Raw genomic sequence first — 26,370 nt, forward strand, 5'->3', positions numbered from 1 at the left:
TGTTCAGTTTCATTTTTTTTCTTTTTTTCAACGGAGCATCTTGATCCCCGGGTCAAGAAATATTATTTGCTCACATGGAGTGTGATCTGTTCTCAATTACAACAAAAAAAAGGTTTGTTTTTTGATTCAGCAGATCTGTGGGAAAACGTCCACTTTCAGGATTCAGATCTAAGAGGTCACGTGCAAACAGATGTCCTCATTCTGTATTCAAACTCACTGTACAGGAAGGACAGACACTGTCACAGAGTGTGAGTGTGTTATCTTGTTAAGTGCGATGGTTTTGTAAAAGTTCTCCAAAGCAGTGAAGCTTCACGTTGCAGACAGTAGAGCGGCTCTCCTTATTTTCCAGCCCCGGCTTTGGGCAGCGCTTTGGGCAAACTGATCTGCGAAACCTACCCACAAAGGAAAAATCTGTCTCAACCCCCACAATAATCTGATTAGATGGCAAGATGAGAATGATGATGAGGATGTGTGCGTGCAAAATGTTCTTTTGTTGTTGGCGGTCACTTCGTAAAGGAATGTCAAGGTTGAACTGTGCGTTGTACAGACTTAACCCTGTCGGCTCCTAACAACAAGAACTTATTATAAAGACTGAAAAGGCAAATTATTTGCAAACAAATAAAGAAAGCAGCTGAAATTACAGAGCTCCTATTAGCAGCTCAGCACATGGTTGGGTACAGGTGGAAAGTGCATGACTATACCTGTATCTTTGGAGCCTACACTTTACACTCCTGTATATCCGATTTATATTAACAAACAGTACAGCATATAAGCATTACATGTCCAGTGTGTAAGAATGAGTAACATCTAATAATTAGATAGATTTCACAATTAGATTCTAATTGACCAATATATGCTGGCCTTCACTTGTTAGAAACGATGTTCTTCATTTGCATAATTAGCTTCAAACTACTTGTTTTGTCTGTTCAGGCTGCTGCAGAAACATGATGGTGCAAGATGGTGTGTCTTTATTAAAATACATAGAAAAATGCTTTTTTACTGGGTTAGGTTTAGGGTAACTTCATACTTCAACTTTGAAGCAAATATACACTTATACAAACTTTACAAACCAAGTTTACAAAGCACGGAGTTCTGTCCCAAGTTTTAAAAAGCAAGGATTGCTACAAATATTAATGCTAAATGGCTGGAAGATGGATGCATGCATGGTGCATCTCCGGCAAAAATAGAATAGATAAAGAAGATACGAGCAGGTCCACTTGTGTCTTACGTTCCCAGAGCCAAAGCCGATAGAAGCTCTCGTCGTTTGGACTGATTGCTGATTTCCACTGGTCAAAAACATGTTTAAACCTGGGATTAAGTGGGTTTTTTGACCAGTAAGAAAGGGATATAGGGTCGTAAAGTTTGCGGGTGTGAGTGACTGAGTAAGAGATAGAAAAAAAAAAAAGAAGAACATATGCTGGCATAATGACAGTAATACACAGTGACACACAGACAGCCCAACAAATTAAATCTCATTTGTCCTAAAGTGGAAGGAACCACAACTACCTGGCACTGATTCAGTGATACAATGATCATTTAAGCAGAATAGCCTGCAGTGATGTTACACGTGTACACATGTACTCACACCGGTAGACACCACAAAAAAGAAAAAAAGAGACATGAACAGCTATAAATCTTAACCTGCACAGAGATTTATTAAGCTCATTATAGCTTTAATGCTCTGCCAGATGATCGCCTCAGCTCCATTTGTCATTTGGAGAGATGATGGATGGTCTGGACACTTTTTGAGAAATGGATGAAACGTTTGTTCCAAGTAAATGTCGTCGTGTGAGATATTAACAGGAAACTGTATAATTTCTTTTGTGCCGGTCAGACTGAAGAGAAATATTAAACAAAACCTCAAACATTCACCTGTTAACCAGTTCAGTTTTTTGCAGCACAGCTACACATGACCTCCGTTCTCATGATGCAAAGTGATTTTTCATTTGATTCATGAGCTGTTGATTTGAAATTCACCTGAGGTAGTTTTGTAATTTTACCCCATTCTACTGTGATCAAAGGGAGTCAGTGTTGCTTGTTTAAAGGTTATCAATGTAAAATATGCACAACAGTGCAGCAGCACCAGAAGTAAGAAGCGGCATATAAGCAGCATTACACCGTATTCATGCACACACACACACACACACACACACACACACACACACACACACACACACACACACACGTAACAGTCACTTCGTCTATCTTGTTTTCATAATTACTGAACCTATTTGGTTGATTTTAGCACCTCGGCAACAAGCGGAGATTGAAAGTGAGAGAACATCAAATTACATTACATTACATGTCATTTAGCAGACACTTTTATCCAAAGGGACTTACAATAAGTGCATTTCAACATTTGGGTACAAACGAGAGGTAGATGTAAGTAAGTATACTATATACTAATATACTATATACATTCAATCTCACCAACAAAGTGTAAGAGAGCGAGTGAGAGACGGTCAGTGTCTTCAATACAATACAAGACAATAAATCGGGTTTTTTTAATGTCAGTAAACATGTTAGTGCGACTAAAATCGAGCTAGTCTTAGTCAGACTAACATACATGGATAATGCGATTCATATTCCGATTACTCCTGCATGTTTAAGCATAGTCGGACTGGTGTCTGACTTGGCGTTCTGCGCATACTCCAACATTTCCTCCCTGGTCTTTTACCCGGAATTAGAAGGAGACGAGGTATAAACTGCATTACTGTAGCCAGACATCATACGATGGCGTCGTCTTTTTTCCGACAACACAGCAACCACTAGAGCCATGCTCCATCTAATTTGTATCACGATGAACATGTACAGCAGGTACGCAACATGCATAAACCACAGCACAATCCATCTCACCGTCCATCTTGCTGTTGGTTTTGTTTTTCTGTTAAACTGCATGTAAATGTACAGACTGTTTTACCTCCCTGTCTTGGAGAAAAACATCCCTATTGGCATGTTCTCATCTTGTTCTTTGCCATCAGCAGTCTATATTTGAAGGCATCTCCACCACAGACCCTTGTTTTTCTTCGTTGAGATGTTTTTCAGAGGTGTACCAAGACTTTTTTTTGGGGGTTTGGCATCGTTGAGTATTTCTGCTCTCTGCTTGCTCTTCTGGTGGCATCCCATGTGTTAAACCGCTACTAGCTTAATTACTGAATGGCAGTGGATGGTGCCGCCGGGCAAAACACCAAACCAAAAACATAAACACAGTTTGCAGCCCGCAAATTAAAATGTATTTATTCATTCACCATTGAAGCCAGTATTTCATTTTAACATGTGTATAATTTCTGATGACACATCACAGTCATTTTAGGTCTTAATATAATCCATTTTTTGTGCACAAATTCATATTCGTGCATGTATAACGTCCCGTGAATTGAATTTCCTACGTGTCTTCACAGCGTCCTCGGTCTCATGTGGCACGGAGGTGCTTGATTTCCTCCCCACTGTTGACCAAACAGTTCTGTATTAGATGTCTGGCATTTCCTCACACACTATCTGTCCATCTCTGTGGTTACGTGACACCGCAGACAAAGTTGCAGAGCTCCTCTCACTTTAAAAAAAAAACAACCCCTTCTTCCAAAAGCTTTATAGACGGAAATTGAAGTCTGTCAGCCAGTTAATATAAAGAAAAGGCTTCTGAACAAAGAATTTTGTTTGCCCTGCCGATAATTGATCACTGAGAGCTGTGCATCACTGCCGATTCGTGCTGCTTCTTTGTGAAAAACAAGGCAGAGGTTGGATTCGGCTTGAAACACGCAAGTAAATAAGAATCTGATGATGTGGTCGTCCACCAGAACAAGTGACAAAACACTTGCAGGTTTGCATTTGGTCTTTGACTTTTTTTTAAAAAATACTACAAAGTTTCCAATAATAGCTTAAAGCACTCGATTTTCCATTGCTGTGCAAATCCACTCATTTGTATGATTTTTGTTTTTCAAGCTTATTTCATTGAAATTGGATCAGATGGCGCTGGTGCCAGCTGTGTGCCAAGAAAACGCGCTCAGATCCCTGAAAGCGTGTACAGTAATACACTGGAGTGGAGAGGAGAGTCAGACCTCTGTAGACTGCCCTAGGCTTTTCCTGGTTGTGTAATACAGGCTTCTGGAGCTCATAGGGATTTAATAGCTTGTCTCCCTTGACTTAACACCGGGTCAAGAATACTTATGCAGATCACTGCTCTGTACTCACACTCGTGTTTGGTGCTGATAAAGAATCTGTGTGAGCTGATGCAGTAATTCTTGTTGAAAAAAAATGTATCTGCCCTTTTCAAATGGACATAAAACTCCTATTTTGAGGCCTTTACAGCCACTCGGCAGTAAATAAAATACTTTGCTGATTTTGGCGTCTTTACAGTACAGTGAAGTGCCCTCGGGGGATCGTTACAATTTATACACAATCGCGTTTAACTCAGTGTTTTATTGTTATTTTTAAATAGACCGTAGAAATGCATGTGCAGTCGATATTTTACGTCCTCTGTGGATTTATTTTTAAGATGTCGGCGCGTAAAAATACATCGGGGCTGATTACACAGACCAGAGCTCGCCGCGACGCCTCACTTGGCCAAATGGGTCCGAGGTAACAGACATTTTCATGACAGATAATTAATCAGTGATGCGATCTTAATATAAAACAACTGGAGTGAGACGAGTGAAAGTAACTCTAATTACAGATAAAAATAACACTTATCTACAACAGTGCTTTTTTTTTTTTAGTTTTCCATTTCTTATCCCAAACCATGAAACCATGCGGAGGACAAACAGCAGTTGTGTTTCTGCTGTCTTGCAGTGTGCCTCCCCTTTTATTGGCGTTACAAAAGCGCGGCATCCACATCCAAACGCACTTAGCACTCACTTAAGAGCGGCGTTCCCGTCCCTTAAGGCTAATGAAAGTTGGACTTAAAGGCAATTAGAGCCATTATAATACCAATTTCAATTTGTTTGGTGCCCATCATCCCCTCTATTGTTGTGCAAGCGAAGGTTTCTGCTGGCGAGGTTGTTGTTATTGCTAAGCTACGACCAATCAGCACCGAATTAGCACGTGAGTGATACGAAATTAAGGAATGCCATACATGCTGCTTTGGGGGAAGACATTAATTAATTACAGTTCTTATTGTGTATTGAAAATAAATAAAATAAAGCTTGAGTTTGCAGGAATAATAAACAGATAAGAGTTACAGTAGTCTTATTGTGCAGGTTGGCAGATGTCTTGTGTTCCATAAAAGAGGGGAGATTTAAGTTAACGTTTTCATTCAAAACACTCGTAAATCGCCTCGCGTTTGGGGATTTATTGTTTCAAAAACAGAACTCAGAGGTTCACAGCTCACAGTGACTCTTTTGTTGTAAAGATTTAGGCTGCAGTAAAATTACTCCTATGTATGTATAGGGTTTTTTTTATTGTGGGATAGATTAATAATGCATAACTTTCTTAAGGTTAAAACTGTGACTAGGTAATTCAAGTTATTAGAAAAGATGTGACCTGATTGACTGCGTTGTTTGTGTAGAGACGCAGGAAATGGACACTGATGAATTTGCATAATGCAACATTGAAGTCAGCCGAAAGAGGAAATCACAAAACACGGAGCACTTTGACTTATAACACTTGTATCTAGGGATGGGACGATGCCACTTTTTTGTTTTCGTACATTTTTATCTGCCCAATATCCGATCCAGTGATTCTGACAAGTATCGGACCGATACCGATACTGATACTGACCGATACCGATTCCCATGCCTACTTGTATTTTCCCTTAGTTGCAAATTTGACTTTAAAGCTTGGGCTTTGATATTAGGTTTTGCCTGTGTGTGAAAAGAACCGAGAAGAAGAAAAAAAACACATTAAAAATTCATCCTCAAATAGAATTTGAGTTTCTAAATGAACATTAGCCTCTCACAATTCCACATGAGTCTTTCAAATTGCTCCCAGTAGCTCATACTTTTCTCTGCACCGGCCAGGTCTGTGGATGGTCTGGATTAAGTCCAGCATCTCCACCGCCCGCAGGCACGAGCCAAACCTGACTGGACGTCAGCCGAGCATCACAAGGCCAAAGCTGTCCACAAGCTCCAGCACACAGGATGATTAGTGTCACCTGGAGCTGGTGGAAGCTTTTGTACGGCAGCCACTTTGCCGTTTAGAAATGAAATTGATTTAATAATTGTGACTGCAAAAGTGAGAGAGGATTAATCTTTGCTTTGAGGTAACCGCGCAAATGCACAAAAAAGAAAGCAAGTATTTGGGCATGTGCTCGGTTTCCCAAGTCCCAAGGCTCTTTGAATAGCATGACGCTATGTCGTAATGACTGCAAATTGCAAAGCAAATCGTATTTAAACTATCACAAGTTGTACAAAATTAGTATTCACCACAAAAACAAGGGTGATTTTACATGATACTTTCCAAAACTATTTTCTTTTTATTTTTTTTGGCGACTTTAGTGGAATTTCACAGGTGTACGGCACACGGGAAGGATTTGTAAGACTTTGCTGTTTTCCACGTATGTTTTGACCTCAGACATATCTTCACATGTGACCAGGAGTGTAAGGTAAAGAATTTCTTCCAGCCAGGTGACGTTTTTCATGTGACACTGCAAAGTTGCTCTTTGACATTCATGTCGTCGCTTGTCTGTAACTTGTCGAGTTACTGTCTCGATAACTCCAGGTTGTTTGAATCATCTGTATGCGTGCTTTAGACATGGTCAAGTGTGATTTAGAGGTGGATGTATGGCTATGGAAACACCAGACATAGAGTTCTACTTTGAGAATTTGGATCTTAAGGAGATGTGGCACCAAATAGTGTGTTATTTTACATTATTTGTTGTATTTTACACTTCACATTCTTACAAGTTCATATGTGTGATCATATGGTGCTTTTCCATTGTACAGTTCTAACACGGCTTGGCTCGGCTTCTACTTTTTTTTTTTTTTTTGCTTTTCCAGTAGGGGTAGAACCTCGTACCTGGTATTTTATTTTTTTAGTACCATCCACTGATAGGTCAGAGAGTGTTGTCACTGGAAGAGTCACGAGCCACGTGACTCAGTCACGACGTCTGACACAAGAATCGAACCGAACATTGACGAACTGTAGATCAGTTAAAAAGACTTTAAAAATCCTGGAAACATGCGTTAATCTCCCACATTTAGCAAGTGAAATGTCTAAAATCTCAATATTTAACAGAGGAGTCTGGTGTATTTAGCGACGGTACTGATGAAAGCCGGCGATCGTGAGGCGAATCACAACCCGTTCAGCTGTATTTGAGTTCAGGTCATGCAGGAAGTACTGAACTAATCTTTTTAATTTAAGTACACCGAAAACAACGGCTTTCCTCTTCATTAGTTAGTGTTTTTATGACAACCTCGCCCACACGGAGGAGGAACTATGGAGTAATGGAAAACTAAGTGCCTGGTACCCAAACTGCGCTTGTGCTAGAATAGTTTACATTAGTCAACACTTGATTTTCAACCTGATTTTCCAGTTTTCTGGTAATTTTTACCAAGCGCTGTCAAAAGCCCCCCCCCCCCAAACATTACTTGAAATGACTTTGTGTGAACTCTTGTGTTTAGAGATCTCGCTGATGTGTAGCAGGCCCCCCGATCAGATTTACAACAGAATTGACATCGGGAATTACTCTCATTTTGTTGCTCCTTCTTCTCGTCATTAGTATCGCTAGAAGTGTCCTTTATTCCCGTTCCAGGTTCCAAACAGATTTCTTCAGTGACAGCTCTTTTTTTTTTTTTTGTCTTTTGTCAAACAAGGTTTTGTTCTTAATCAAATCCAGTTAAGCGACACACTGCCGCAGTAATTCTACATGTACTTTGAAAGGTCTGTTGCCTTGTTTCCTTCCCCCAAATAGAGTGTAAACCTGTTTGAACTTTTCTGTGTCCTGACTCAGAACAGTCGAATGTTGGATTGTGTTTCTCGTGGTCTACACATTTTCCCTGCAGCATGTTCAGAAAAAAAGAAGAAAAAAAAAGAAAAGGGGGTGAAGACAGCGATGCCAGCTCTAACAGCCTGTCATTGTAGCTTTTAGATAAGATCTTTTCAGGGGGAAGACATTTCATTTTGATTAATAGCTGTTGCTTCTTGGATGACTGACAGATATTGGTCTGAACACAACTGGAAATGTGATGGTCCACTGCTCTGACTTGTTATGCATCCGTAAAGGAGAGAGCGGGAGAGGAAGAAGTGTTGTATAAACCTGTGGTGTGTGGTTGTGTTCTCGTGTGTGGTGCACACTCTGTGTCTATTTAAGGAAATATGACATTTTTCGTTTCTTCTGTCCTCGTCTTTACAAACACAAACACTTTACAATGATGCCATGTCAGTGAAATTGCAAGAAAAAAGGTCAAAAACAAATCAACCAGCTTATCGTACGCCTGATTATGTCCTGACAATCTAATATGTGTGACACAGTGAGCCTTAGCCTCACCTAAATGTGTATCTATGCAGATATCTGCTTACGGATTACATGGATAACACCTAAATATTGCTGCCTCGTGCTGTGTTCATCAATGTTATTTGTGCATGTTTCCTGTGGTTGTTTGTTGTTGATGTTAATGTAGTTGTCCAACTGTACGAAACAAGGGACTGAGAGGCCTCTATTTGTTCAAATTCAAGCGTAGTTACACAAATGTGCACTGACACATTATTAGGAAAAACCAAATGATTGTGCGAGTTCGTCTACGGCAAGACTTTTAAACTACACGCCCAACTGATACTAAGTTAATTTGAATTTCTCCATGTAAGACTAAGACACACAAAGTGTTTGTGATTGAGTGGGAGTTAAATTACTATTGCGTAAAACTGGCCTTGGCGCTCTGCACATGCTCCACTGATCCCACCCTCTCTCTCTCTGGCTTTGAGCTGGAAATAATAGAAGAAGCCGGAACATAGCGAGGAAAACTTGGCTGGCGTTGTATAGACTGTGGAGGAGACCATTTTAATTTAATTTTAGGTTATTTTATGTTATTTTATTGAATCGGCTCTCAAGTATCATGATACAATCAAACTGTGTCAAAAGCATATCGTCCCAGCCCTTGAATTTATGCTGCATTAAATATTTTGAAGTTGATGGATTGTAAAATACTAATATTCTCATACTAAAGTCGTGCGGAACGGTTCGGTTTGGTACAGTATGTATTTTTTTTCATTTCCATTAGGAATAGTGCTCAAATAATTGGCCCTGACCTTTCAATTTTTGGAACCCGCCTCTTGGGATACCAGAGTAATGGCACGGTATAGTATGGGTGGAGCTAGACCCACAACAGTGAGCTGATTGGGTGACAGAAAAACGCCGAGCAGAAAAAAAAGAGCTGCTGGATTTCTCCTTTGTTGTCTGTTGCGTCGCGTTATATGCTGTTGTCCACACACCAAGTAACGGTACAAATTCTCAGTCGAAACGCAAGCCTGACCAAACTGACCAAACCGTATCAAACCGAACCGTACCATGGCAGAAACACGGCTTAACAAGCTCAAAGGTGGACAAACTTCATCCAATAAATGGGCAGAAGTCCACTCAATGATACATGAGTACACACTCAAGAGCCCACTGATGTGTGTGTGTGTGTGTGTGTGTAACCTATTATAGTATTTTTGCAAGTGTCCACACACGTCAGACCAACACATGCGTAAACATGCATGTCAGATTCCTCCTGCCACGCGGACTCAGCCCCTCACACTTCAAGGTTCTGTACCTATAAAGACTGTTTGTGTATTGGGGGGCCGGGTGTGTGTGTGTGTGTGTGTGTGTGTGCCTGCAGTAGCTGAGATCATAAAACCTCTGTGAGCTTAACAGCAACGCCACTGTTTGGACTCCCACCTCATTTCAACACGGTGTTTCCCCCTCAAACGGTGTGTTTGTTCTCTCTTTGTTCTTCTCCCTTTGTAAAGGTTAACAACTTCAGTGTTACTTTTATAGTTCTGGAGGACGTTTTTCAGTGTAATAATATATGAAGTGAATTGCATAATGGCCACACACGTAAAGTGAGTTAATTGAGAACATGTACTGTTGAAAACCAATTCTCAACGGTTCAGTTTTCTAACTTATGATTTCATATTGAGCTGCTCTCTGTCCCGTTTATTCACGAGCAATTCTTCCCCATTGCTCGACTTGGTCTTGGAGTTGTTTTTTGTGATTTGTATCATTTGAGTAGATTCGACAGTTGTTATTTTGGTCGTAACCTCACAACACACGAATGTGTTTATGTGTGCAGCATCTTTCGAATGCAAGGAGACACTTTTCTGAAAACAGAACGCCCAACACATTTAGGTTGTTTGAATTTTTGACATATTTTGTTGGCTGTTTAGAAGTTTGTGGTCGTGAGGCTGTGGGTCGAGGCAGACGGCTGCATAAAAACATCTGTCTATCCATCTATTTGTGCCTGTTTATCACTTGTATCTGGGTTTTTTTTTCCTGTTGGCACAGCTCTGTCTTTCCATCCACTGACCTTCTCTACATATTGCTTTTGATGTCTATCTCTCTCGTCTCCTTCTCCGTTGATTAGTCTTCAGATACGTCTCGCAGATGGTGTGTGATGTGTGCATGGTCGCTTGCCAGAGGTGCTTACTTTGGTTCTGACTCTGAGCCAGAGGTTTTGAGGGATTCGCAAGATTCTCGTGAAAACTGCTGTGTGGGATTTTTGCTGCCTGCTGTCTCCGTGTCAGACTTCTACAAAGTCAAATGTGAGAGACTTGTGTCTGGCGCTGTTGTCTGCTGCTTTTGTTTTCCAGTGCCAAGAAAATGTTGTCTGAACAAAGTTGTTTCCATCATCCTTTGCAGTGGGGGGTATTCAGGGTCTGTTTTTTTTTTTTTTTTTTTTTAAAAGCAGCTTTTAAAACAGCAAGTAACCCCCAATTTGTAACATTTAATATAAATTTACCTTTCAAATATTGAAATTGTCATTCTCAAACCAGATTTTTGACATGATTGGAATGATTTTTCACCCGGAAACACAAAATTATTAGTTGCACACAACAAAAAATACTGCTTTGTTTGACATAGCATTTCTCAAAGGTAGTAGAAATTTGTCAGAATGTTTGGATTAAGGATTATGGCAATAGCGATAAGAGATAATAGAAAAAAAGACTTGCGGAAAAAAGTATTTGATTGATAAACAGGCAAGTAATTAGGGCTGTCATAATAAATTGTGATTAATTCAGGGCCCAAACCCAATGTGTTGTTTTCTAAATCACGTTAATCTTGTGTCACGTCTTGTGCACCATGTTGTAAATGTAGCGTTTTTTTATCAGTGACGACAAAATTATAATTAAATGGAAGTCACTTTAGATTTTAACATATTGCAATGAAAATAAAAGTGTTACAACGCTAAACTACTTTTGCTATATTATGCAGTTTTAGTGAAATATTACGGGAAATTCCTTGACATTCTTGTACATTATACATTTGTGATTTCTATAACAATCTGTTTCGCTCTATAGAACAAAAATAGATGCATTCATACCAAGGTTATTTATGTTATTGTCAGTTTTAAGGAAGTCCATTCATGACATTTGGTCTTGGGAGGTGCAGAGGTCTATGTTCCTGTCCTGAAATATGAAACACAACTTAAGTGTGTAGTAAGCGCTTGTGACTTAATTCTCTTTTATTACCTTGCTAAGTAAATCACCTACAAGTGTGCTTGTAGGTGATTTTAGGAGTTTAGGACTTCAGCTCTTATAGGAGCTGAACTGTAGAAAATCAAGCACAGGACAGTTAACAGTCAGTGAAGACATAAGACATCCTCACCCAAACCCAACTCCTTTCAAAGTTGAGAGGACCAACCAGAATGTCCCCACAAGGTCAATATGTCCTCACAGCCTATTGCAGATATGTTCTCTCTGTCACACACACACACACACACATGCGGTCAGATGTGGACACCTTGATGGTCAGTGTGTATCCACACTAAGTGCTCACAGCTGCTTTGCTTTGACTCTCGGCATGAAACAGTTGCGCAGTGTTGTTTTTGACTCGCGCCGTCCCGGAGATTTAACAGTGTTCCCTCAGTCAACAGACAGTCGTGGAGATTGATGGCTGTTTTCCTTGTGGCTCGCGGTGTTTTCAAGACCCACGTGTTGCTTCGTAGTGGGACTGATGGACAGAGAGGCTCTGCCGGCAGCTCTGTGGGGTTTCGCGTGTGCATATGTGTGTGTGTGTGAGAGAGAAGGGGCAAAAGGGAAAATGACAGAACGACTGAATATCTAAATTACGATGTTTCTGACATTATTATATGACACATATATATTTCTTAAGTCAGTTGCTTATTGGCTATAGCTTTAAAAAAAGAAAAGGCATTAATTACATGACACCATCAAAAGTAGTATGAACTAATGTACTGCAACACAACAGTGAGAACTTAAAGACACATATTGTTTCCAAAATGCACAATCAACTATTTTCATTATCATTTCATTTTTGATTATTTTGATATTCAGTTTACTGTCACAAAGAAACCAGAGCATATAAACATTTAAGAATTTAAAATCTTATAACAAACTAATAAATAGTTGACATTAATTCATTAGTTGATTAATCGATTAATAATTGATAAATTGTTGCAGCCCTAACTAAAAAAACCTTGACAAACAGAAAATCAGAGGCAGGAAAGCTGGACTAAACTATAGTCTGACTAAAGATGGACTAAACTGTAGTCTGATTAAAGCTGGACCCAAACTATAGTCTGACTAAAGCTGAACTAAAGTGTAGTCTGACTAAAGCTGAATTAAACTGTAGTCTGATTAAAGCTGGACTCAACTATAGTCTGACTAAAGATGGACTAAATTGTAGTCTGATTAAAGATGGACTAAACTATAGTCTGACTAAAGCTAGACTAAACTGTAGTCTGAGTAAAGCTGGACTAACCTGTAACTGAAATTGTACTAAATTGAATTTAGACTAACACACCCAGACAATGTGTTTCATAGTCGAACTACTGCATGTGTATCCTCAGTCGGACCAGAGTCGGACTTAAGTTGACCCGGGTGCCAGAAGAAGCCAGGACACAGAAGAATACGACAGCAGAGACAAAAACACGGAGACATTCATGCTGGTACATTTATTGGACTGACAAGCAGAGCGATTTTATGCTCCGTCAGCTTAAAGAATTTGATATTTTGAAGTTAATGGATGGTAGGAAGACATGTGGTAGGCATTCGATATACTAACAACGAGACAAATGCTAAACTGGACACCACCTAATACTAACAAGTTAAAAGGGGGGAGCACATCGTCCTGTAGCAGAGCCGAGGTGGGACAAGGACAGTAATCCGAATGAACGCCGTAGTCGAGCTTCAACCGTGCACGCAAACGTACTGACTTAGAGCTTGTTCAGGGTATAGTGAAGCAGGAGAGAGTTGGGGGGTTTGAACGGTTGCCATTTCACCCACGTGCACATGCACACACACCACACACAGACACACACGTGCACACCACACACCTTCAGCCATTTGGCTTGAGACTGATTCTTCTTGACAGCCTAAATATTTGGCTGTGCCCGAGCACCAAGGTAAATGCCCCGTGCAAGAATGTTTTTAGAGAGAGAGGCGAGATTTTGGACAGAGGAGATAAAGAGAACACACAAAGCAAAGGACGGCTGTATTCACACAGCTTCATATAGTTCATGTGTTTATATGTGAATTATTTTAAAGTTCATTTTCATTGTGACAGCAGATGAGGGTTGGATTAGTGTCAACCAAAAATACAGGGATATTACTGTGGGCACTGGGATGTGTAGATATATTTTAAAGAGTATGATTTAAACTAGAGGCAGCTCAATTAACTGGATGGGCTGAATAATTGGAATTGGTCGATTTTTGTCAATGGGCAAATTAAGAAACTTGAAAGATGCTGCTAAAATCATTAAACTGTTTGCACCAGAAGTTCATAGTTTTCTCAACAAGTTGTGTGTATTGTACATTCAGCTAGGGCTGAACAATGAATTGTAATTTGATCGAAATCGCAACACAACCTACTGCAGGAGGCGCAATATTTTTTAAAACCAAAATGTTTGCCAAAAATCAAATTTTAGATGAATTATTGTGTTGATCTATACACATCTTATTCGACAGACTGAAGATGAAAATGAGGATAATGATTCATATAATATATATATGTATATGTTCCTGTCCAAATAATCGCTAGATATTCATTAGATATTATTCAGAATCGCTCACCTGTACATTTAGCCTATACATGTGTGTTTTTCTGTAAAATATCTTTAAGTAAAGCAATTTTGTGTGTAATTTGTCAGAATTAAACTTTTGTAATTGCTTTGATGGTGGTAAAAATTTAAATCGACCAGTAAAAGCAGCCAAAAAAACCTCAACCACATCAGTGTCAGCCATAGACTGATGCACTTATTTCTAAACATCAGCATCCGTCATAGAACAACCCATGTCACTCGACTTCTGATTTTAATTATAGGAACTGGAAGAGCTGTTTCGTCCAAAAATGAAAGTAATAGGATATATCACTTACGTAGAAGATAGATTGTCCTTACAAAAATACAAGTTAGGGGATTTTTCACCGTGAAGTTTGGCGAGGAATCATATTTTTCTTCAGGTTTTTCTGTTTTTTGTATCACTTTTACCCCCCCCCCCCCCCCATTTTCTTTTATTACCATGTATTTGAAAATTAATAAAGATTAGTTCAAAGGTCTGTCTTTTTTGCTCTGGAGAAGCTGCAGTAATCCATGATAATGAGGCTTTGAAACACACACACACATACATTGTGCACATAAACACACACAGAGAAACAACCTAATCTTGCACAGGTGTATACACACTTACATGCCCGAAAAGACACACACTCGACGAGGAGGTAATTAGTGACCTGTGGAATGTAGGGGTCAAATCTTAAAAGACCTGGCTGATAGAGGGGATATGTAGGATCAAAGGGGGAGAATAGAAGGAACGAGAGAGATGGATGGAAGGAGGGACAGGAGGAGAAGGAGGGAGGGAATGTACAGGATCAAAGAGGGAGAGAAAGGGAGGAATGAAATAATGGTAGCATGAATGGAGGAGTGTGAGAGCAGAGGTGTAGGCGAGGTGGGAGGAGGAATGCGATTATGTGCTCAGGAGAGTTGGAAGAAGGGAGCGGAGAGGAGGAAAAATGGGGAGACGGGGTCGGAAAAGGAGGCAGAGGAGGGAAAAGGTTGGAGGGAGAGGAGTAGAAACAATACAGATAACTCAAAGTGACAGGTGTGTGTGTTTCTGGGTTTAAATGGCCGCGTTTCAGCCAGAAAGTGAAAGCTCACTTGTGCGGCGGTGAAAGATTTATGCATATATATATATATATATATATGTGTGTGTGAGTGTCAGTGACTTTTTTCTGCCTGCAGCCGCAGTATCCATTAGCTACTGTTTACACAACCATTTCTTTACCAGTGTGAATACATGTAAAACTACATGTTTTTTTTCATCTCCGTTTTGGTTTTCTGATCCACAACAAGCGACAGTTCCCACCACAAAAAATATATTCTTTGGACACGCTCAGGAGTGTCCCATGTCCGACCACTTGTGCCGTACAGGATTTTTTTTACCACTATGGTCGAAGCTGTTTCTCTCCTCCTGCTAAATACTCGAAATACTGCACTGTCACTACGTCATGTTGGCAAAGCAACAAACCAAGAATAACGGTGGCAGTTAAAGCCTCGTGGAAGAAAATGCATTTCTGTAATTTGAATGGAATTGTCAAAGTCTCCGAAAAAATGACATTTTACCAGTCCTGAATGAGAACTTCACTTTGTCTGGAATATGGAATGTCAGACATGGTTACTTCCTGCTTTTAAAGGGGATGTGCGTAAAATATGAACAGCAGTGATCCAATTCAGAGTTTTTGGACCGAGCTGCACTAACCTGGCGTTACACTGTTTTCATACATATGCACACTCATATGAAACTGTCCCACTGTCTAATATTCATACTATTTGATTCATTTTTGTGTGTCAGTGGTCTACATATCAATGCATCTCCACTGCAGACCCTGGGATTTTCCCCCCTCTGGTTGACATGTTTTTGAGAAGGGTTGTGAGGCTTTTAGGTTTGGTAATGTTGGGCATTTCCGACTTACAGCAGGCAGCTAACTCTACGTGTTAAAACAAACCAAACATCAAACAAACATGCACAGTTTTATCGAGCTATGGCCAAAGTCCGACTAAGACAGGCAATTGGACAACTTGCCTAATCCGAGTATACATGTCGTGGACAAAATAGATTTATTGTTTGTGTACGTCTGACTCCGCCTCTGTAGGTGGCGCTGTATCTCTCTATAAGCTAATATAGCTAATAAGACCTTTTAAAACAGAGAATGGCAAGATGGACTGTGCTGTGGTTATGTATGTTTCGTATCTGCTCTCTTGTGGTTGCTTTGTTGTCTGAAGAAAGACGCTCCTGCCGTATGTACAGTTTATACGTGGTCTCCTTCTACTTCCGGGTCAAAGACCGGGGAGGAGATTTTGGTGCACGCGCAGAACGCCAAGTCCGACTCCAGTCCGACTAAGCACATACATGCAGGAGTAATCGGACTATGAATCGTATTCTCCAGGTATGTTAGTCCGACTAAGACCAGCTGGATTTAAGTTGGACTAATGTTTTTATATGATATTAAGAAATTCAAATTATTGTCTTAAACAAAAACAAACAAGCATAATAACACTGTATAATATTATATACATCTTTGGGAGTCAGGGAGATGTATATTTCATCATGAATCGTGTTTATCATATTTTATGTGTGCGAAGCTCTGTGCGTATGCTCGTGTTTCCCGCTGTTGACCGCGCCGCCGCTGCGCTACAGGAGCTCCCGCTGCACATGTATCCTTCAAACAGATTAGAAAGTACTAGTTTAATGACAACAATACAGTGCCTGTGCTGTTCACAGCCATCTGTGTGTGCTTCGGTAAAGGAGCATAATTGAGGCTTAAATGTTGGGACTGCCCGAGGACTATACTTGAGTCAGTCTGAGTCACTTCTCTGTAAAATCCTGGCAGTGCTGCCATGCTCCTGATAGGTCTTGTTTTAAGGCTGACTAGCATTTCACTGATAACATCACTAATAAGTAACTCACAGCCCATATCTGTCTTTTTTCTGTCTACCTGTGGCTCCCCTTCTCTGAAATTTCACAGATAAAATCAGCGCGTCACTGTCCCCCCCCCGTCACTCCATCTCTTCCTCTCTCTCGTTGGTTTGATTTGGCAGTTTTCTGATTTCTGCTCTAAGACAGCGTCTGGTCTCCTGTTTGAATGCTACATTTACATGTGGGTGTGTTGCAAGAGGGGAAGAGAAAGAGGGGGTTATGTTACTCTGATAACATCGCAGACTCGGGAGGAAACTGAGGAGCTGTTGGAAGTCTTCATTTGTGCTTGGGAAATGGCCAATGCCCACTCAGTTGGCTGCAAGTCCTGTGTGTGTGTGTGTGTGGACAAGCTACTCTTGAGGCACCTGTTAAAACCCACTGAATTGTTCATTATGTTACTATAACATTTGCTGGCGCTTACAATCAAACAATGAATTAATCCTTATGATAAGAAGGTGTTCACTTTACATAGAGTTTGCAGACAAAATGTGCCGCTGACATATTGTTGCACGGGTTAAATACTTCTAGTTATCCAAGTTATATGCTTATGATGTGTAATAAGGTTCAAATGTTGTGCAGATGAAGTGAACAATGTGTTGGAACTGCTTAAATTCCGGCTCGGTCAACAACGAGGAGTCAAGACACGCGGTAATGACAGGGAATAAGGGAACATCTCGCAAATAAGATGACACACGCAGATGAGCTCATATACAGTTAGATCAGATAAACCTGACCATCTAGAGTGAGCATCTATGTGATGATCGAGTGACAAGGAAAACGGATTGTGTAGGTTATATGTGCATGATGCTGCTTTTTCGTGGACGAATGCAGTCTACTGCCATCTGCTTGTAAGGAAAGTCATTTCCTCTCACACTCAAAACTTTTTGTTGGTCAGTTCTATTCTGTTGGCTAATCCCAGACTTTACAGCCTAATCTGATCACTCTTTAAATTACATTATAGTGACAATCTGGTAATTGTGTGGCAATGATTTTCTTACCGGAAAGCTAAACTATTGCAATAGCAACTTATTTTATAGTAGTCACCAAGTAATAGCTTGGGAATGGCAGTGGGAAATGGGTGTTGGACAAAGACAGGTTGAATTTCCACTTAATAATAGTGGTAAAGATTTATTTTCATGTGAATTTATGCACACTGTAGCCTACACTAATTCTCACTACTAAGCAGTTTCCTGGATATAACTGTGGCTATAACATGGTATATTACCCTGCTATTCCAAATTTATTGCCGTACTATTACCGTGTAATCCCACATTTGCCTTGTTGTTAATTACTGTAGATGAAAACCACAGGTGATATAATTACAAATCTGTTAATCATAATTAACAGATTTGTGTCTTTCAAGTGACTCATTTGGTGGAGCTCATTCTCCGTTTTGGGGCCATTAGTTGCAGAAGAAGAAGAAGGTGCAGGGAGATGAACAATAAAATAAGGCTTCAGTCAAACAGCAGATGCGAAAGGAATGTGGAAAACAAGAGGGAGATATAGCATTTCTGTTTGTTTTATGTATTATTTGGGAGTGTTACACTTTCTTGATTTAGCCTGATATTGTCTCATCAGTGGCGCCGATGCCTCAGTGCAGGATTTGTTTCCATTCCATTGACACATCAACTTTTCAGCCAAGTGTTCTCTATTCCTTAATTACCCACACTGACATCCAGCTTTTTTCTTTTTTCATTTTTTTTAATGTGCAAGTTGAAAATCCACTTCAACAGGTTGTCTTCACCACCACTGGCTTCTTCCAATTGGGAGCCGTTCAGTACTAACTGTTCAGGAGGTTTTTTTTTCCCTGGCGCCAAATAACCCCCCAAATAAGTCTCCCAAACAAACAGTTCATGCAATTTAAACCAATAAAAACACTGAATAAACGAAATACACATGAAACGTTTGAGCATCACAGACCTTCTGACGTGTTAGAGCTGTGTGAGCTGATGCGCCGCCAACGTTTTGTTTGCACGATAAGTTAAAATCCCAACATCTGATGACGGAAATCCATCATTTGATTAAAAAACATGTTTAGAAACAACAATTTGGACTGTTTTTTGGACAGACAGCCTCCTCACTGGTGCATGCATACTACCTTGATTAAAATTACGGACTCCTGAGAATTGCTGCAAACGTTTGTTATAACGTCTCATACACAGCTCATCAAACCCTTTAATACACATCCGGTTGATTTAGGAGCAGGTATACATTTCCACTCATGTTCAACAGATTTGAATTTCTCACGAAATGCTACCGCAACTCACTACAGCTGCGTCTCTGTAGTCCACCGCGTGTCGTACGCTCGTCAGACGGGCCACAGTGTCTCGTGTCTAATGATGCCACTTGTGCAGAGCAAACGTTTTGACTTTAGTGCACACTTGTTCCACACAATTCCAAACACAAACTGCTGCCATCTGTTTTTGTAATTACATTTCTCTGCAGATTAATCATCTTTTAGGACTGTTGGACGGTTTCATAAATGTAATTAACGTAAGCTCTCCTCTGAGATCCTTGACTAAGCTCGGTCGCAACTTTTTCTCTTTTTTTGCCAACACTAAAGCCAACACACTGCAGCGAGAGCAACAGTAGTTTTTTTTTTTTAAGCAGAGGAGCTGAACACTCCAAATCTCCACATGTGGGAATCTGTCTGTGATGATGTTTGCTCTGGATGCACACAGCCATCCCACTCCATCTCAACAAGAGGGGGCATTTCCATGACAAAGGGCAATTATTGACTTTCATTGGCTCCGCTTGCTTTGATATCAGTAAGGGGTGTGTCTGTGTGTCAGTGTGTGCGTGCTCGAGGGGCGGGACAGGGGGCAGCAGTGGAGGAGAAGAAGAAATGATGAAAGGGGCCGAGTGGGAAAATGTACCCGCTGACCCACAGAGCACAAACAGAAGTGGAGGATCACGGCAAAAGCAGAGAAATCAGTCGTTTCCACTGTCTTCTCTCTCATTCCTCACTTTCTTGTTTGTGGTTTTTTTTTTTTTCCCCTTGTCCCATCTATTTCCTTCTCTAAACCTTTAACTCTCTCACTTATTATCAGGCAAACTCCGATCCTCCCCCCCTCTCTCTCTCCCCGCTCCCTCATTCTCCTCCTCCCTTCACAGCCATAATTTAAGGGGCTGAAAGGCACGGCGAGCAGAGAAAGAGAAGGGAGAGCTGAGAAAAAAAGGGGAGACCCTGCAGATGAGGGCCTTCCTTCACGGACGTGGCACAGATGTGAGGGTGTTTTTTTGTGAAATGAGTTGGCGGGGGGGGGTGGCGATAGGCTAATTTGCGCGGCATAAAGACAGGACTCTTTTCATATGCAGAGCGCCACTTTGATGCGCGGCCGATGAAAGCTTGAGGGAGCGCAGAGGAGAGGAGAAGAGGAGAGGGTGACGGAGGGCTCCTTTGTCCCATGACAAGAAGGCATCTGCTCCACATTGCCCTCCTCTCCTTCTCTCCTCGGCTACACTGTGGCTCCCACAAAAGTGTCATCGGAGCACCTTAGAGAACGGAACACAGAAAAGCCTCTGGGGTTACAGCGTACGGGCACGCATAACAAAAAAAAGAAAATTTGACACAAGATGCACACACGCGCATTGATGAAGTCCACAACATTTGTAAAAAAAACACGCAGACATACCGCACTCCTCCGTGCCACCACAGCTGACAAAACCCATCTTCACTTTGACAAATTGTTCCTTTTGAGAAACAAATTCACCATAGAGTCCTTCGTCTTTTGTTGCCGATCAAAATCACAGGCCTGCAGGGTGAAAGGTGTGCATGTGTGTGGTGCAGAGATCAGACGGAGACCATGAATCGGTCTGAAGTAAAAGGGCTGACAGCCTCAGCTTCTGGGAATGGACAGTGTGGGACCCCCAGTGCGAGCGCGTTTGTGTGTGTCTGTGTGTACACATGCATGTGCCCTCGCGGTGGGGATCAGAGGCGGCAGGCCTCACCGGGGCCCTCTCACCAAGCACAGGCCGATTTCACGCTCACACAATGAGCTGAATCCCAGCGGCAGAGGAGAAAAACTTAAAACTGTCTGCTTTTGCAATTGCCATTATTAGTTCAGATCTAAACCATTTACTTGTTTCACACAAGAAGATTTATTTATTTATAAAAGATTAAAGATAATAAGCTAAGATGTATTTTCTGCCTGTTCTTGTCTCATCATAAACATACAGTATGTGTTACTGTTTCTCGCGTCATTTATTAGACTGACGAGGAGCACGGCTTGAAGAATGATGGTGTCGTTCTTTTGGTTTGATCAACCTTCAAATGGAATTTACATTCATTCAGAGGATTAATTCTATAAGGACTGCTGTGATCCTCTGCCTTGTAGTGCCAATGTGAAGTTTAAAATGTTGTATTTTTGTCCCTGATATGGCCACATTTTAAATGTGTTACCAAATCTAAATTTCACATTCGGGTTTATGACTAAATACTTTAAAAATGCAGGGCATAACTTTTAAATATACATACAAACCAGTGTCAAATGAGCCTATCAGCTCTATATAACTGTTTAGATCTCGTCACCCAACAAAATCCGTACACTGCACACAGGAAGTGATTTGTTTCATGTCGAGACAGATGTAAAACAAGATGGTTGCCCTCGAAAGGTTTCAGGAGTGAATTTTACTTGGATAAAAGAGGCCTAACTGATAGTCACTGTGTTGTCTGTAGGTAATCTTTGCCCTGAACCAGACGTTGCTACAGCAGGAGTCTCTGAGGGCAGGAAGCCTTCAGGTTCCCTACACCACTGAAGACCTCATCCGGCACTATAACTGTGGAGATCTCAACTCCATCATCTTCAATCATGACACCTCGCAGGTGAGTCGCTTATACTGTTGTCTTGTCCAAGCGGCAAATGGTTGTGATGTCCATCCATGGGAATCTATCCTACCTTACACTGAACCCTCGATATTTACACTTTGGCCAGCGCCATGTGGAGGTTTTGCATCTGTAAAATAACCCTAACGCCACCTGCAACCAGGCTCCTACTGGACGATACCAGTTTTCAGTCACACTGGTGTCCACTCATATGTGCCATCGTCTATTTTCATCCACTTGGAAAGATCATTAAACTGACATCATGTTTTATTGACCCGAAGACCTGAAACAAGCAACTGACGCCATTAAATCCTCAAGAAAATGAGAGATAGGCAAACAGGAAGTCCATTTTTTTACGATACCGTCTTTTCTTTTAATCTGTAGCTATGCAGTTCACTTTCGCCGCAGTTAATAAGCAAAGAATCATTTTGACCCCTTGACCTGGTGGAGTGTCTCAGTGACACAACCCTTGACCTTCTGCCTTCACCCCTAACCCTTTAACTGACCCTTCATCCCCCACAACTTCTCGGGTGTCCTGTGTATTCTATTGCAGCTCCTCTATACTGTTGTGCATTTACTTATCCTGGTTTTCCCTCTGCTCTTCATTGTCCCTGCCATGTTTCCCTCACGTTTTCAGTTGGAAGTGGAATTTTGGGAAAAAGAACAATCCAAAAAAAACTGAGCAAATCCCACTGAAATCCTTCCTATTTTGTGGGTTTGTGTCCAAACTGTCCCCTTCTTAACCAACAGGTTCCGAACTTCAATAACGTGACACTGCCACCCAGCGAGCAAGTGACCGCCCAGGAAATCGACAGCTACTTCCGACAGGAACTCATCTACAAAAGAAATGAGAGGATGGGCAAGAGGGTCAAGGCCCTGCTGGAGGAACATCCCGACAAGAGCTTCTTCTTCGCCTTCGGAGCAGGTTAGTGTTCGTCGGCTTCACAGAGTTTCTGTCCAAAATGTCCGCCCAGAAAGAAAGGCTGCAATTTACATCTTCATTAGTCTTCAAAGCACCTGATAAGCTTGCTTTTATCCCTTTGACAAAATGATTTCAATTCCTATTTTTGTTGGGAGAGCACTTCGGCAAAGGGAGACAGAGAGCGTCTTAGTCTGAGCAGCTTAACAAAAGACAAAACAGAGACAGGGAAATGAAACTGGGGCCAAAAATCCCAGCCGACCAGTGTAGTAGTTCTCACCGAGAAGACTTCTTCAGAGCTTTTAGTAGATACAGAAATATAGCATGCAATTTATATAAAATACCAAGATTTCACAACATACTTTGTCGAGACAGACTGTAGAGAAAAGGATCACAAAATCCAGGTCTACCAGTGACAATAACCTTAAGCTCTTTAACCGCGTCCCTCTATCAGTTCAGGACAGAACAGAGACAGACACGTGGCCTGTTTCAATCCGTTCACATACTGTAGCTTTAAAAATGTCACTTTAATGCTTTGAATTCCTCTGTAACTATGCGACAACCTCATGACTCATACTGCATGTGTGATAAGATAAGATACTCTGGGTGAATCAGGAAGAATAAAGCTGATAACAACGGAGAAGATTAGACAAAACTTTTCTATCTCGCCTCGGATGTCTCTGTGTGTGTGTGTGTGTGTGTGTGTATTCGTGCTTCTTATTGGGGGGGGGGAGTTGTATATTTGAGGCAGACATTCTTTGTCCCGGCTGGAATCTTGCCGCTTGTTTGTTTTGCCTCAGGTTGTTCAATCCATGTGTTGTTTACACGTAGTAAAGGTGACAGATGTGTCGTAATCATTAGTCTAAAGTTAGTTAGTACGTACCTCACAAGAACAAGACTTGTTTCTGGCAAAAGAAAAGCATAATATGATTTCTTTCTTTTTAGTCATGAGATTTATGCACTTCATCGGATAAATTATGCACTGCATCATGCAGAAAAGATACATGTCTTAGGCAATCTTGCATTTGGAAAGCATCTTGCATTTGCATTTTATATTCTTCTGTTGATGTATTTGTATTTACGCCTGTGCTGTTTTTGGAACATGTCCAGTGAGAGCTTCTACTACTTGATGCTAATTTGAAATGAAATCAAGATGCTAAATTTACATTAAACAGACATCAAAGAACATCAAAAATAAAAACTGATCTAGAAAAAGAATCATTCTGTCTTTTCCATTAATGTATGGAAAAATGTAGTTCAACTTCAATTTAATAAATATCTCTTTTGCACACTATGACGTTCCACCACGATTCACAGTTCGTAGTTCATCATGGGATAAGTTCGACGGGGAGAGAGTGCCAACGATATATTCAGAGTCAATTTTTCCCTAATAATGACATTGTCAGACATTTGTTTAAAAAAAAGAAGTTCTCCTCAGTCCGAAACTGCAAGTTTTGCAGAAGGCGGAGAGAGAGAGGGAGAGTGGGAGAGTCGGTCACAGTCTGCTGGTCTCTGAGCTGGCAGGAAACAGCTGAGGAAAAGCAGACGCGCACTCACTCACACACACACACACGCTCGTACCCTAACAAGGAGTACATTTCACCACGTATCCCTAAGGAGGCACCTTTTCAAGGGCTAGGTCTAAAAAGGTGTGTACCTCTGTGTGTACGTGTGTGTCTACATGTGTGTGAATGAGCCGCTGAGTGAAAGCGATACGACCAATCAGCCCAGAAGCACCGGTTTTGACACACGGAGGGCAGGTTGGGTCGGTGTATACAAGGAGCGGAATGGGGCACATCGTCGGGGTGCAGTAACACACACACACACACACACACACACACACAGAGGTTAGCTCAGCTATTCCTCTGAGGACATGACATGGACTTCTATTCATTTGGACAGCCTAAACTAAGTTTTCTCCCTAACCATAACCAGTTAATGGCTAACACTAACTTTAATCTAACCACAATTCAAATCTTAGCCTTAAACTTAACCAGATCCTCAGAAATGAGGACCAGGTTTTGGTCCCTGTGAGGACGACTGGTCCTGACAAGGTCAGTGTGTTTAGAGGTAACAAGTACACACACACACACACACACCAGCCCCCCCAGTCCATACCCAAGGTAGTGCAGGGTAAAATGTGTCCTTAATTATCCCTAGAGAGGTCAAAGGAGACCCACACACTCGTGCACACACACACACACACACACACACACACACACTACAATGGCGTCCATTATGTCGCTCGACTCAACTTCCCTGTAACAATTTGCTGTCGGTTCTATCGGCGAGCATCTCATGTCTCCCTGATACTGCGGACAAACACGCCGGTGAAAGACGTTGTTATTGTCTTTTGTGCATTTTGTGTGTTTTTATAACGTCTGCCACTTTGACACTGATTTTACTGTTATTTTGACAGTTATTCTGATGGCAGTATGATCCATACTTGGTATTGGATTGATCCTTTTTGCATTATGTGTAATTTTTCTGTAAAAAAAATCAACAAATCAATCAAATTCTCTCATCTGTCGAACACATTTTTTTTTTGCAGAATTTAATCATAATCCTGTTTTGTTGCACATCTTTCACAAGTAAATGCACTGACATTTGATTTGCATATGCCATATGATTATTTTGAGATGAATTGAATAATTCTTTATCCTTATATTGTAATGCAGCGTGTTTTCAGACAGCAGGATGTTTTGGCTGCTTGAACTCCCTCTTGACATTATTACAAACTAAATTGGATTCAGAGGAATTAGTGTAATGCTTTCTTCTTCTTTTTTTCTTTTTTTTCTTTTTTTAAAGCAAAGCACATATTTAGCATATTTCTCTTCCCAAGTAATGATCCCACATTAGCCTGCAGGGGTTGGCCTGCAGATTCCTGACTGACCCATATGGAAAATTCTTGAGGGCTTCCATTCTGCCCTCTATCAGCTTTATCACCACAACAAGTTAGCAAAACAGTTTATTCATTATAATTAATTTCCTGTCAAACTGCCGGGCTGGATGCTGATTACGCTTTGTGAAAGGAAAACCGAATGAAAGTTATCGGCGGAGTGTTTATGGACGTTTTTTGAGAAGAAAGGATCAACGTTTTATCTGATAAATTAGATGCAAGTTGATTATATGAACGTTTGATAAGATATAAAGATATAGTTATTTACTGAGGTTTGGGGAATTGTTTAGGGAGAAAGACTGCCAACAACTGGAGTTAACATTTTCTGAATTAGAAAGGGGCTTGAGACCAATTTTGCATTCTGTCCTGATGTTTTTTTTAAAACAATAGTCCAGTGAGTGCAGAAGACAGGAAAGGAACAGTCAAATAAACACAATACATAGCTGGGGAGTTAGCCTTTAGCCTCTTTACACTAAAGTTAGTGGATATACCAAGGTTTTTTAAACCTGTGGTTAAAGCTGTTTAAAAAAAACAAACAAACAAAAAAAAAACCTGATTAACGCCATTCCCAGTGGTTGTTCTGCTCTGTGGTGTTTTGTTTTTTTTGCTTGTGTGTGAATTTTGACATCGCAGCTGAAAGTAAACTACTCAGAGGAAGAAAGA

General features: G+C 40.8%; 1 protein-coding gene across 1 annotated transcript in view; it reads left to right on the plus strand.

The window, feature by feature from the left end:
* The window catches only part of trabd2a (TraB domain containing 2A), a 60,012-nt gene that overhangs the window by 8,101 nt on the left and 25,541 nt on the right, over positions 1-26,370 (plus strand). The window contains exons 3-4 of the mRNA XM_058616463.1: positions 21,743-21,889; positions 22,640-22,814. Coding sequence (XP_058472446.1) covers positions 21,743-21,889; positions 22,640-22,814 — 322 coding nt within the window. The remainder of the gene's footprint in view (positions 1-21,742; positions 21,890-22,639; positions 22,815-26,370) is intronic.

This window comes from Solea solea, chromosome 19 (genome assembly GCF_958295425.1).
Source record: "Solea solea chromosome 19, fSolSol10.1, whole genome shotgun sequence".
NCBI classification, from domain to species: domain Eukaryota; kingdom Metazoa; phylum Chordata; class Actinopteri; order Pleuronectiformes; family Soleidae; genus Solea; species Solea solea.